At 41.3% G+C, this 13,561-nt stretch overlaps 1 protein-coding gene across 3 annotated transcripts in view; it reads left to right on the forward strand.

The window, feature by feature from the left end:
- The window catches only part of LOC127006687 (zinc transporter 6-like), an 11,732-nt gene extending 150 nt beyond the window's left edge, over positions 1–11,582 (forward strand). The window contains exons 1-10 of one of the 3 annotated variants that reach the window (XM_050876883.1): positions 93–446; positions 1,485–1,537; positions 2,976–3,153; positions 4,274–4,316; positions 4,782–4,964; positions 5,256–5,399; positions 5,815–5,934; positions 7,459–7,561; positions 7,827–8,096; positions 8,273–11,582. In XM_050876883.1, the coding sequence (XP_050732840.1) occupies positions 377–446; positions 1,485–1,537; positions 2,976–3,153; positions 4,274–4,316; positions 4,782–4,964; positions 5,256–5,399; positions 5,815–5,934; positions 7,459–7,561; positions 7,827–8,096; positions 8,273–8,866 (1,758 nt within the window). In that variant the 5' untranslated portion in view covers positions 93–376 and the 3' untranslated portion in view covers positions 8,867–11,582. The other 2 variants (XM_050876884.1, XM_050876885.1) reach the window with 2 other exon arrangements.
- The last annotated feature ends 1,979 nt before the right edge of the window (positions 11,583–13,561 follow it).

Raw genomic sequence — 13,561 nt, forward strand, 5'->3', positions numbered from 1 at the left:
AGGTATTTGTATGATAATGCTTATTGATGTGACAAAATTGGATACCTTCTATATCAATGAAGCCTTTTTGTATCACGAAAATGAACAATAAGTTGTGAAAAGCTATTTGAATGGAAAAAAATCAAAAGAAACCACTGTGAAAATACCGGTCATTGACACAATACCACATCGGTGATGAATTACTAATGTGAAATGCTTTTAGTTTGTTGTAAAACGCAGCAAAAAATTATGATACTGAAAATAACATCCCAATACTAAATTTAATGCCATTTCATGAAAAAAGGTGCGTGTTTTGTTTCACTGTGCGTGTACCGCGGCTCAACAATGTCTTGGCGGAGTGGCGTGGCGGCACCCTGACGCCGCCCCCACGCCCGCGATGACCGCGCCGCCCACCCCGCACGACGAGCACACGTGTCTGCACACCGCTGAGTCTAACTACCTGATAGGTGAGGCCACGGGGGTGCTGGGGGCCGCGGCGACGCAGGGGGCTGGGCTGGCCGCTGGCCCTCCCGATGCTCTGCCACGCACCACCGCCTGGACGAGGCCTCGCTGCCCAGTGTCCGGGTGCTGGGAGACCATTGGGAACTCCAGCCTCACGTCACAGTCCCGGGGGCAGAGCTCTTTGCCATCAAGGAGGGCCTCAATGCTGCCATAACACCTACCCAACACCAACCAGTCTCCCTCTTTACTGACTCCCTCACTGCCCTCATCTCCTCCACTCACAACACAGACCTCACACCCACCACTCGCTGTGCTTCACCATGCATTCACTCGTGGCACAGCTGACCTCGGGGGCAGATGGGCCTACCTTCAGTGGCTACCGGATGGTACTGTACACTGGCCCTGCGTCCCTGGGTAATGGGTTCTTCCCACAACAGGCTCAAGGGCATGTGACAGAGATGAGCACCGCAGCCGTGCACAGCTATAGCATATGCCCCTAATTTTACCTTTATATCTGCTTGTAAGTGACAGTAACTTGTTTGCCAAATTAGAAACCTAACACCATCAAGTTAGAAACAACCTTACTAAATAGTAACCTATTGCCGCTAAACTAGTAGCTTAGCTTTAACAGTTATGGTAGTTTGATGCAGCTTACAGGAAATCATAATGGTGGCTATTCATAAGCGCGGACGCGGGCCTCACCCGTCCTGTGAGAAAGGGGCCTAAGGAATAGTAAGGGGTGAAGGCAGTTTAACAATGTGTGGTGGCCCATAAGCATTTTTTGTCATATACTTCTATAAACATGTTTACACACACACCTTACTTAAATATTGAGTTTTCAAGATTGTTGGAGGTTTCCTGAACTCATCTTTGGGTTAAGAAGAAGTTTAGTGTAGGATATATTGCTTAGTGTAATACCAAACCTTAACCATTGTGTGCTATGCACCTTGGGTTGTAATACAGCTCTCTACATATCCCTCACAAACACCACCATCAGTCAACACCACAACCACCTTACTAACACTTGTTTTTTCTTTCAACAGGAAATGGAGTACGTCAGAGGGGAAGCTCTCAAGATCAAGAAGAAACCCCACATGTAAGTTATAGAGTTTCCAGAGAAGTTTGCTTCAGTTATCTTTTTGTACTTTTAACCTCTTCACTCCGGCGACGCCGACGGGCGTCCAACGGCGTCACCGTACGGAAAGGGTTAGTCCTCTTCTAAACCTCTTAAGAGGAAATGGAAGAGGAATTTAGAATAGGATTGAGAAGTTTAGAAGAGGATTAATCCTCTTCCATTTCCTCTTGACCCTTTCCATACTGTGACGCTGACGTCTGCGTCATGGATGGAAAGGGTTAAAGAGTTATACTGCTCTCAACAGACAATTGAGTAAAGTATATCCTTTTGCAAGCAGTTTCTTCAAACTGTCAGATGAAACCCCACTCTTTTACTTATAAAGGATCCTTAACCCTTTCAATATGGTTTTGCAGATGTCAGCATCACAGTATTGAAAGGGTTAAGAGGAAATGGAAGAGGATTAATCCTCTCCTAAGCCTCTTAATCATCTTCCATTTCCTCTTAAGAGGTTTAGAAGAGTATTAATCCTCTTCCATTTCCTCTTAACCCTTTCCATACTGTGATGCCGACGTCTGCGTCACGTATTGAAAGGGTTAACCCTTATACTCCGTGATTAAATGAGTGAGCGGTGTTCAGTTATGTACATAAAAAATGGGTAACTAATCTTAACAGGTGTTCCCTTGCTTACCTGTGTTCAGTCAATTATTTTAACAAACACTGGGACAATTATATATCATTTTAAAGCTTAGAAGTTGCTCTTTGCTATGGCATAATCATAAATGAACAAAGGGGGCTTATATATGCAGTTCAATTTCCTCTAGATCGGAAACCTCCAGTACTACCCCACACTTGTCATCTGACTTCATCCTTGTGGCACACTCCACTCTTGTCTAGGTCAATAAGAAGACAAAAAACAACTCTCACATATTGTCATGTATCATATCATGTGCCTGAAATACTTATATATTCATGGAAATACATATATATCTGCAATTTTGCCTAGAAATTGGTAAAAATTATAAAATACAGCACACATCGCGATTGTGTACTCATTGCAGGAAAATCTGGAGCCTGACCAGTGACTACAACATAAACAAATCATTGTAAACGCTGGAATGTGAATGGGCAAGCATCCAGCATGCTGAAAACAAAGGGCCGATGACAGGGCTTGATGTATGATGCATAGCCTCAAGCATAAACAAACTGTCAAAAAATGAGTGCGATATTTGAAGAGCGCTACGATCATGGCATGAAGGAGACTAACATAAAAGCCACAGTCGTGCATGACGGAGTAAAGGGTTAATTAAAATTTGGGTAGATCCAGATACATACTGATACCGTATTTATTTATTCTTGAAATTGTTATAGTATTTAAACTAAAAAACATCTAGACTTGTGTTTTAGATATTTACCTTTCTACAGTAATGTTCATGTTATGATTGAGTTTGTTTGTTTTCAGTACTTTATTCGGCCATTCAAGGAAACGGGAGGTGCACTGTCATGTCTTCAAAGCTTCAGCCGTGAGGTGCAATGGCTCTGCCGACAACGGGAGGCTCAGCAGACACTGGTGCTGGTGGGGGTGAACCTGGCTGCCACATTGCTGCTGCTCTCGTGGTGCCACACCACCCGCAGCATGGGTCAGTAACAGACATTGTTAAATTGCCTTCACCCCTTACTATTCCATACCCCCCTTTCTCGCGGGAAGGGGTGAGGCCCGCGTCCGTGCTTATGAATAGACCCGTGTAAATTTATGACTGATGTTTTCGATGGAACCTTTCACACGTCGCTGGCGATCACCCACACACAGGTGAAATTCAACACGGGACCCTCTTGGGTAGTCTGCAGACCTGTGTCTGCACATAGCAGCCAAAGTGTAGTGTGCATTGTACGTTTTCACACGGTGCGGGTGAAGCCCGCAGCCTGCACATCTCTCCAGAGAAAACTCGTTCAGTATCCTGGTTGACATCAAAGTGATTTGTTGTGTGTTCCTTTTCCAGCTGCACATCATTTTTTTTTTACCTTTCTATTTAGGAATAATTTGAATGCAGAAATTGATTTCTCCTTTGCTCGTCTCCCTCATGTTCACTTCCTCATCTTCCCTCTCCCTTCTCTCCTCTTCCCAGTTCTCTTACTCTGCCATCTATCTTAATTTTTGGTCTTTCATTTTACTGATTCCTATATCTCACTTCCTCCTCTGGCTTTATTTTTTTCTCTCCTTTCCTCTGAGGGTTGACCTTGCTTTCCTTCACTTTCATTCCACCTTCCTACCTTTCGCCTGCCTTCCACCACCGTCACGTGGGTGGCAGGTAGTTTTTACCCGCTCTGTCTGAAATGATACATGGGAGGCCTGGGTCCATATTGTAAGTGCTGACACAGGCCTCGCCCACACCGTGTGAAAGGGGCCTTACCCTCCTGAAAGTTATTCTGACTTCACACAGCCCCAACCATCTGTCTGTAACTTGGCTATCATCACTTCTCTTCCCTTACTCTAACCAGCTCCTTTCCAACTATCTTTTACTCTTCTATTGTAGCTTCATTGTTCTCAACCAGTTCTATAATAGCAGTTTACAGAAACTCATCTCTTTCTTTCCGCATTACAATCTGGGCCGGGCCAGAATTTGCTTTACTTGTTGGTGAAAAGGAGAAGTCATTGAGAATGCCTTTTATTAATTCACTTAATTGTTCTATAAATACTGATTATAATTGTTAAATACTATTATTTTTTTAGTTATTCTACAAATGTTTTTCTTCCCATAGCTCTCATGGCATACACATACCTTTCATGGTTCAGTCTTCTGAGGTAAGAATGGAGAAAACTGTGTTACCCTTCTGTTTGTATTCTGTGGTGCAGTGCAAGTTTATTAGAGTAGTAAAAATGATGCTGAATTTTCATAAATCCTGATCACATATATTATTTACAGCTTTTGCACTCTTGGGTTATGAAGTAAAAAGATTAAATGCTACTTCTTATCTTCCCATTTATATTTCATCACACTGACTTGTTCATGAATTCATTTTGTATCATAGGAAAGAGTGTTATTGCAGCTAAATTCATTGTCTCAGGAGTCAGTTTGATGTATGAATATTTGATGAGGCCTACTTCAACTTGAAAATTTTCTCCTCTTTCTGTAAATGCTATATTATTTTTTAAGCTTGATCTTAAAATGTACATGCTGCATAATTGTAATCATGGTATTTAGCTCTTTATTGTAACACTGTAAAAGCAGGAGGATGGAGTTATAACCGTTGCTACCTCTCCTTGCAGCCTTGTCACGTGTTTGGTGTTTGTGTGGGCAGAGGGCCAGCGAGCGACACAGACGTTCACGTTTGGGTACCAGCGTTGTGAGGTTCTGGCAGTGTTCTCCTCAGTGATGCTGTCATTGCTTGGTGCAGTGATCATTGTCAAGGAATGCATTGAGCGGCTCTTCCAGCCTGAACCAGTGCAGACGTGAGTAGTAAAATAAGGACATGTTTTAAGGTTACTCTACATGTTTGGATCAGGCACACCCTCTAAGGACATATTCATTAACACCAGTTTTTAGCTACTAAAACTCAAACAGATCTCAAAGAGGACAAAATTATATCTTAAATGGATAAAATATGATAGTAGGTATAGCTGCAAATTTGAAGCTGCAATAGTGACTGCAAAAATTTTGCATAATATTTAGTGATGAAGATATGACATGATGAAGGAAAGAGGTACATCTAGTCTTATCCTCATACTGTCTTCTCTCCCCAGAGGCATGCTGAGCAGTGGTGGTCTGGTGGGCTTCATCCTGCACCTGGGGATGACCTCACTCTCCCGCAATCCCCCTCTGGCCCAGGTCCTGCGGGCCTCCCAGTCATCACTCCTGCAGGAACACGTGGCTGACATGTGCCATAGGTCAGGCTTGTACCACCACAACTGTCATTTATATAGTCAGTTATTAAGGAAATATTTGGTACTGTCAAAACTTGAGTAATTAAAATTTGCAATGGAAATAGATAATTAGCTGGTTAATTACTTCCCATTTAAATATAATTATTTACTTTTTAATGATCTAGGTACTGTATGTTATTGTCATTTGCTTTTACACACATTTCAGAATTATTGAAATAAAGTATTAGTAATTACCGGTATTACTTTTCAGAAATGTATATATTTTGGATGGATATGTATCCTGATAAACATGACCAATTTATTACTCTTGTATTAGTTGATGAATTTAAAATAACTAAATTTGTGTTTGCTACAAAATATTAATTTATTGGAAGTGCATGATGTCACCTTTGGTGCTAAAAGACATCATTGTTTTCAGTCTGTGCAGTTACATACCGTCTCTCACAAGGATTCTCCTGCCCAGAGTGGATCCCTTGGTCCTAATCTCAATTGCTGGGTTTCTGGCAATATTAGTGGACCACCTCATCATTCAAATATAGTGAGTATTTTCTTAGGCTGATATTTCACATTATCATCATTAGGGTTGTAATGTCACAGAATACTTCAGACTCCAGCTATTCAACCTTGCTCACCATTATCCATCAACATGTTCATCATGATCATCATTATTGAGGACCCAGCCATTTCCCAAGATGCACCTTTAGATTGATTATAAAAAAATAGCTATGTGCCTCCTATTGTCCTCAAAAACTGTGCTGCCGTGCTGACACCCTGCCTGATCGAACTCTTTTGCCTCTGCCTGTCAACATCTACCTTTTCTTCCTGCTGGAAGTATGCCTACATACAGCCTGTGCCTAAGAAGGGTGACCTTTCCAATCCCTCAAACTACCGCCCTTTAGTTTTACTTTCATGTCTATCTACAGGGGGGTGGGGGTTCCACCCACACAGCTCTCCCGGACAGAGTGGAGTCTAAGGCTCTTCGTCTCATCAGCTCTCCTCCTCTAACTGATAGTCTTTTACCTCTTAAATTCCGCCACCATGTTGCCTCTCTTTCTATCTTCTATCGCTATTTTCACGCTGACTGCTCTTCTGAACTTGCTAACTGCATGCCCCACGGGAGCTGAAGGCAATGCCCCTCTGAAGCTGTGAAGCCCAAGCTTGATATTTTGAGCAGCAACATTTTTTTTTTTTTTTTTTTTTTTTTATTTATTTATTTATTTATTTTTTTTTTTTTACAACAAAGGAGATGGCTCAAGGGCAACAAAAAGAGTGTAGAAAATAAAGGCTGCTACTCACTCCCATGGCCCCACTGCACTCGACTTTCCACTCTAGCTCATCCCTATATTGTCCAAACCCCTTATACAAGAGTTAACCAGCATCTTCACCCCTCCCGTTGCCCCACTGCACTCGACTTTCCACTCTAGCTCATCCCTATATTGTCCAAACCCCTTATGCAAGAGTTAACCAGCATCTTCACTCTTTCACCCCTTACACTGGTAAACTCTGGAACAGCCTTCCTTCATCTGCATTTACTCCTACCTATGACTTGACCTCTTTCAAGAAGAGTGTATCAAGACTCCTTTCCACCCGAAATTGACCTCTCTTTTGGCCACTCTTTACTTTTGTCTGTTGTGGGAGCAGTGAGTAGCAGCCTTTATTTTCTACACTCTTTTTGTTGCCCTTGAGCCATCTCCTTTGTTGTAGTAAAAAAAAAAATTATGTTGCTGCTCAAAATATCAAGCTTGGGCTTCACAGCTTAAGAGGGGCGTTGCCTTCAGCTGTATTTCCTTAAGTGATCTCTTATTGCGAGCTATGTAGTATTAAATTTCATGTTTCATCAGTGATACTTGTTTTCACACAATTGTTGCTGAGTCAGTATCTGAGTACAGGTAACATTTCTATATATGCTTCAGCTTTCATTCATTGTTTTATTATTATATCATCTATTTTGCAGTCTCTTTGCCATTCTCACTTTTCCGTCTGCCATGTTAAACTGAAATTTCTCATTGGTTATAATACTTGGCACATTTTGTTCATGCTGAGTTATGTATTTTTGCCTCAGTAATTACCAGCAGGCGGACAGTGTGGCTGCCCTGGTCATCGCACTGCTCACCATTGCCACCATGTTTCCACTGTGTGTGTGCTCAGCCACCATACTCCTCCAGGTGGGTGCTGAACTCCTCCTGGGAAATGTCTTGCTCCTCCCTGTCCCCTGAAATATGTCCATGTATGTATAGGAATAAATACACCCCTAATAAGTGCAGAATATGTCCTGGGGTGCATGGATTTAAGAAGGGTAGTGCTGATCAGGTATTTATACTGGACTGATAGCATTGGATACAAATTATATCAATACAGATTCAGATTCAAATGGAGGTTTGGCAGACTGCTGTGTCCGCTTGTATTAACCTTCATCCCTACCCCCGACAGACCACACCACCAACCATATTCGTTCAACTGGACAAGTGCCTGCGGGAGGCCCTCACCCTGGATGGTGTGCTTGAGTTCCGCCATGAGAAGTTCTGGGCCCTGGCTGTGGAGGATCCTGCACACCGCGTCTCCACCACCAACAGGCACCCTAGTGGCTATGTGCTTACTGGCAGTCTTCATGTCAGAATTCGTCGTGATGCTAATGAACAGAAGGTGTTGGCGCATGTAAGGGAGCGCCTGTCTCCCTTGGTGCCGTTGTTGACTGTGCAGGTGTGTTGTGCTCGCTGCTGCCCTTTTATTGACATTAGTGTGAGATGTGATGATATTGTTGAAAGAGAAAATATGAAAAAAAACAGTAAGATTTTATTTGAACTTTGTTGTCTGATATCTTTCAACTTCATTGGTTCTTGTAAGTAGACATACTTTTATGGGGCTCATTCTTCCAGGTGTTCAAGGATGACTGGACCCGCAGCTCCACCACCCTGCAGCTGCTGAAAGACTCGGCGCGTGCCCTGGCCACCTCGCCAACGCACTCGCCTCACTATGTTAATGTCACGTATCCCCAAGTGTACAGCCCCCTCAAGCCCGCCACTGCCAAGCTGCCCCGGACTCCCCAGGCATACTACCCAAGACTGCAGGAGTCCCCCTTCCTCCTCTCACAGCCTCAGCCGTGCCACAGTTCCTCACCCCAAGTGGAAAGTTCTCCCAGGACACCCTATTCTGACATCAATAATACCTCTGTGGATGGATCTCGGTACAGTTATACTCACATTAGGGAAGGCTCTGTGCCACATGAACGCTCAGAGCCTCACATGCCAAGAATCTCCGGTGGATGGGGTAGGGGAGTCTCTGGGGAGTCTGCCATAAGTACTCAGACCTGGATGGCCCCAAGTGATCCGAATGTTCCCAGAGAAGGTCACTCGCCAAAACCATTTCCACACTATGTAAATGTTGATTTCTCGGCGAGGTCGGGCATCTTACAGAATGTTGCAGGAACGCCTGTAGAAAACTGCAACAACTTTCATCATATTCCAAGATAATGGTAGCTGGAGAGTTAGCAACATCACAGCGAAATATAGGAAGATACTAGAGACATGTTGAGGGTGTGTGATTATATTAATCTCCTATCCATCACCCAAAACCTTCTAGTTATTCAGTTTCATCTACATCTGCTCATGTGCAGTAAATGCTATGTTAATGAATAATAGGCAGCTAATACTTGCTTCATGGTAGTGTTTGAGGTTGTGTGTGTATGTGGGGATGAGTATGTGTGTGTGCATGTGCATGCATGCATGTTCATCTGTCTGTTCCTCTGTGTGCATGAGTGAATATATATTTTTATAATGAGTAACTTGGGAAAGATAGATTTACACACATTGGGGAGAACTACTTCAAGGAGATTAGAAGTCAGCATTTACATTCCCTCACTGTCTCTAATATGATGACAGTCATATATTTGTGTACTCCAAAGTAAGAGAAGGATAATAAGTATCTCTGGTGCTAAATATATTTTTGAGGTATCTTAAGCACATTGCCAGACAGTAGGCTATATATTTTGCCCCACTGTAGAAAGACATTCCTTCACAGAGAATCATGGTATTAGATAAATTATTTGGAAGTTGTGTTTTAGATGCTTTCAGGAGAATTACAGGCTTGCTACCTTCATTGATTTGTCTTGTACCTTCAGAAGGTCTTGAAAAATATTACAGTCCATACATAAACACATATGCATGTGTTTATGCATGTATGTGTATTTGTGGTATGGGTAGTCACTTTATCAGTAATTGTGAAAGTTCACTACCACATCAAATAGTTTGATATTTCCATAATTAATGCATATGATATATGTGCAGTTTTATTATACTTACTGTTTTGTGGTTAGTAATTACACATTACATATTGTGGCTACTAACATTATTATTTTTTTGTTTGTTTTTGTTTGTTTGTTTTCATCCTACATTTGACAGAGAGTTTTCTAGCTGTTCAGTTATTTCATTTGCCATCATCATTATCTCCACTAACTTCTGTTTCTGTTTCCATTATCACTTGGGATGGAGTAACACTGGGAAAGGTTGGTAACCATCACCAACCACCAGCCACATGTTGGGTGCGAGGTGCAGCCTGTCCATCAACCCCATTAGTGATAGGTTTGGATGGGTACTAATAGGTGAGATGTATTTACTTGACTATTCCTGAGACTTTTTGTGCTGTTCCCATCCTGTTTGATTACAAGAGTATTGATGCTCTAGCCATCACACGATTATAATGAAACCATGTCCATTGTCATAATGTCAGTAATGAGGGAGAACTTATGTAATGTTATCTAGTGTGGCATCTACAATTTTCAAATCTTGGCTTGATATGGAAATGATTCATATAGCCATAGTGTACCACCCAACACTTCACTACCTCTCAGGTGTAGCCTTAACAAACAACACCTTTCCTTATTTATGCATTTATTTATCCTCATTTTTATCATATTTTAATATCACTTCTCCCTGACTTGCAGAATCATCTTTTTTGGGGGTTTGCCTTGTTTATTTCTTCCTAACTTGTGTTCTTGGGGGCTTGGTAATTTATGCTTTATTCCTTGACTCGGAAAGTTATTTATTTTGTGTGATTTTAGGACCCTCATTTTATCTTACTTTACTCAAGAGATATTTCATGTATTATTCCTTCAACAGTCTTCCCTCCCACAATGCTATCTTTATCCATTACAAATCTTATTTTCCCTCAAGCAAATATTCTTCCTTATCTTGCTTTATGATTAACCTCTGTCCTCTCGTATCCATGAGGATGAGGCAATACATTATATCCCTTCCAGCACAGTGTTCCCCCTTATTTCTTTATTTTACATTGCCTGTATCATTTTCCTCCTACTTTACTGTTCATGTATTGTTGTCCTTTAACCTTGTTTCCCCCATTCAGCACATGCCCTTTAATCCTTATTTTCTTCACCCATACATGTCATTTATTGTCTTCCATCCGTGGTGTAGTGGTTAGCACGCCTTGCTGTGAATCCCCGGGCCCAGGTTCAGTTCTGGCCCAGGGCAGTCAGTGCCCACCCCACCCAGGTGTTCATCCTCCCATTCAGGCTGGTCAATAAATGGGTACTTGGGGAATCCTGAGGAAGGTAAACTGGTAACCCGAACGTCATGCTTGCAATGTGTCCCAGGATCGTGAAGGTTGAACCCCCACAGGCTCAAGGGCCAATGAGATGAGACAGAGATGAGGACTGAGGCCATGCACAGCTTTGCATATCCTTCAGACTTCTTGACCATCCCATTATATTGCTATTTATGTCTATGTCCTTTAGCCCCTGTACTTTCCTCAACTACCATTTCCCTAAGCAATAATTTCTGTTTAGTATTTTAAATAATTAACTTATTTTACAGTGGTAATGTTGCCTATGAGAACTTTCAAATTTTAGGTCTTTGTGTTCATGTGATTATACAGATTCATTTTACAGTGCAATGGTACAACACAGGATTCACCAGGCTCTCTATGAAGTTTGCAATATGTATTTATTTTTATATGTTAACCCCATCAAAGAATTATATGAAGGTAAAAAAACTCTAGATACACTTCATTAGCTTGTATAAAGTGAATTGGTTTGATTGTAATGACCTTTGCACTGAGGCATGTCATGTGATTTATGGAGGGAGTGTTTTGGCAACTTTGTATGCGGAGGTTTATAGAATCTGTACATAATATATTGGTATACTCAGACAGCAAAAAATATATCAGCAATTATAATCATGCAGAATTCATTTGGCCTGTGTTGCATCAGGAAACAAAACAAGTGTTTGACGTTAGAAGTTAATTGATGATCAATGGTTGTTGTTTAAATAGTATAGGTAAATGACCATATGAAATGAATTCCCAATGCACCTTCCAGCCTATGTCTTATTGGATTATGTTATGTTGTTTGATGAGCTTGGATAGGCTGGGGCTTTTTTTTATTTTTTTATTTTTTTATTTATTTATTTTTTTATTTTTTTTATTTTTACAGCAAAGGAGGCAGCACAAGGGCACAACACAAGGAAACAATAATAATAATACTAAAAAGCACGCTACTTGCTGCTGGTTGGTGAGACCTTTCGGTTCTTTGCCTGACGGTTTGCTCTAGCATGGCTCATAGGGAAAGGTCATCCAGGAAAGAAATTTAAATTAAAAAAAATCCAGGTAAGAAATAGTGTACAACAAAGATAGTCACGTTTGTTTGTGTTGATCGTTACCAATGAGCGGCGATCGCCGCCACCAACAAGAAATTAGCTTTCACAGTCGTCTTTCGCGGCGCTGTTTGTTTGCATCAGCACCAGAGATTGGAGCCTCTGGTGGCCGGGGGGGCTCCCCAGTGAAGCTTACCAATGACATTAATTAGTAATTAATACAAATTCTTGCCCTCAAGTAGTTATATTATTTCCTTAAATGGATGTTAAAAAATATTACACAAAACAGCAACACGTTGCACGGCTTCAATGGTAATATTGGGTTTACAGGCCCCATAGTTAATATGTCACTTTACATACTAGAAATGTAAATCCTATTCACTTAATACTACACTAAATATATTGACTGATTGATTGATAGTTTATTGTTGCAAGTAAAACAACAAAGGAGAAGGGAGGAGCATGCCATCCCAACCCCCAGGCAGTACCTACAGATTGTGATTATACAACTCAGGATACATGTGCAAGTAGCACCAGGAAACTAAAAAGATACAATGGTAGGGGACACGTGCTAAAAAAAATAAAGGCCTTGATTTAGTCAAGGGACTGTACATATGGACTACAATCAAGACGCAAATGCAGGATACTCACTAAGCACAGCTGAAATAATTTTTTTAATTGAGAAAATTCATTAGTATTAATAAATATTCCTACTCCACCTCCCCTTCTGGTACCTCTTGAAGTATGCATGAATGTGTGAGTAGAATTAAGGTGTCATTTCCACAATTTTAGATTTGTTTGATTCATTTAACCATGTTTCCGCAATACCCAAAACATCATATTAATTATGAATTTTCAGCGATTAATTCTCGTCAACAGTCTTATTCCCTACTGACTGAAAATTAACAAACCCACATTGAATATTATCATTTCTCCTAGTATCCATGATCAGTCATATTCCTCAGCCTGTTTAGCTCAATTTCTAAAGTTTTACATTGCCTGCTGTTAACCATATGATTTGTTTCTGGCCTTGATAGTCGCACACAATTTATACACTTATGCGAGTCACTAGAACGCTCCCTAGTCAAATGATTACCAGGTGGTCACCATTATAAAATAAATTTTCAACTATTATCCCTAGGAAATATTAGTCTATCAGCAGATTTGAGCGCTACGTGTATTACGAGGCACTCCACATTTTATCATAATTTATTCTTCACAGTTATTTTTTATATTTATTCATTTGTTGTTTTCCTTGCAACAATAAACTATCAATCATTTCCCGCCGCTCCTGCATACCAACACTGCCGAATCACGCGCCTTCGTCTTGTCATGACCGTCAGACGTCAGTCCGTCACCACGATGGTACTCGTCGATACCACGAAAACAGCGACTGTGAAAGCGGACCGAGGCGATGGTAACGGCTGCTATCAGGATGGTAAGGCCTTTGGTTAGGGTGCGTACCAGACGACTGTGAAAGCGGCCCTTAAGTAGTTGCGTGCTCACGTGATGAACCAGTATAGCAGCCCGGGGAATCCCCATGACCAATATACCGTTATTTCA

Source organism: Eriocheir sinensis, chromosome 33, assembly GCF_024679095.1.
Source record: "Eriocheir sinensis breed Jianghai 21 chromosome 33, ASM2467909v1, whole genome shotgun sequence".
Taxonomy (NCBI): Eukaryota; Metazoa; Arthropoda; class Malacostraca; order Decapoda; family Varunidae; genus Eriocheir; species Eriocheir sinensis.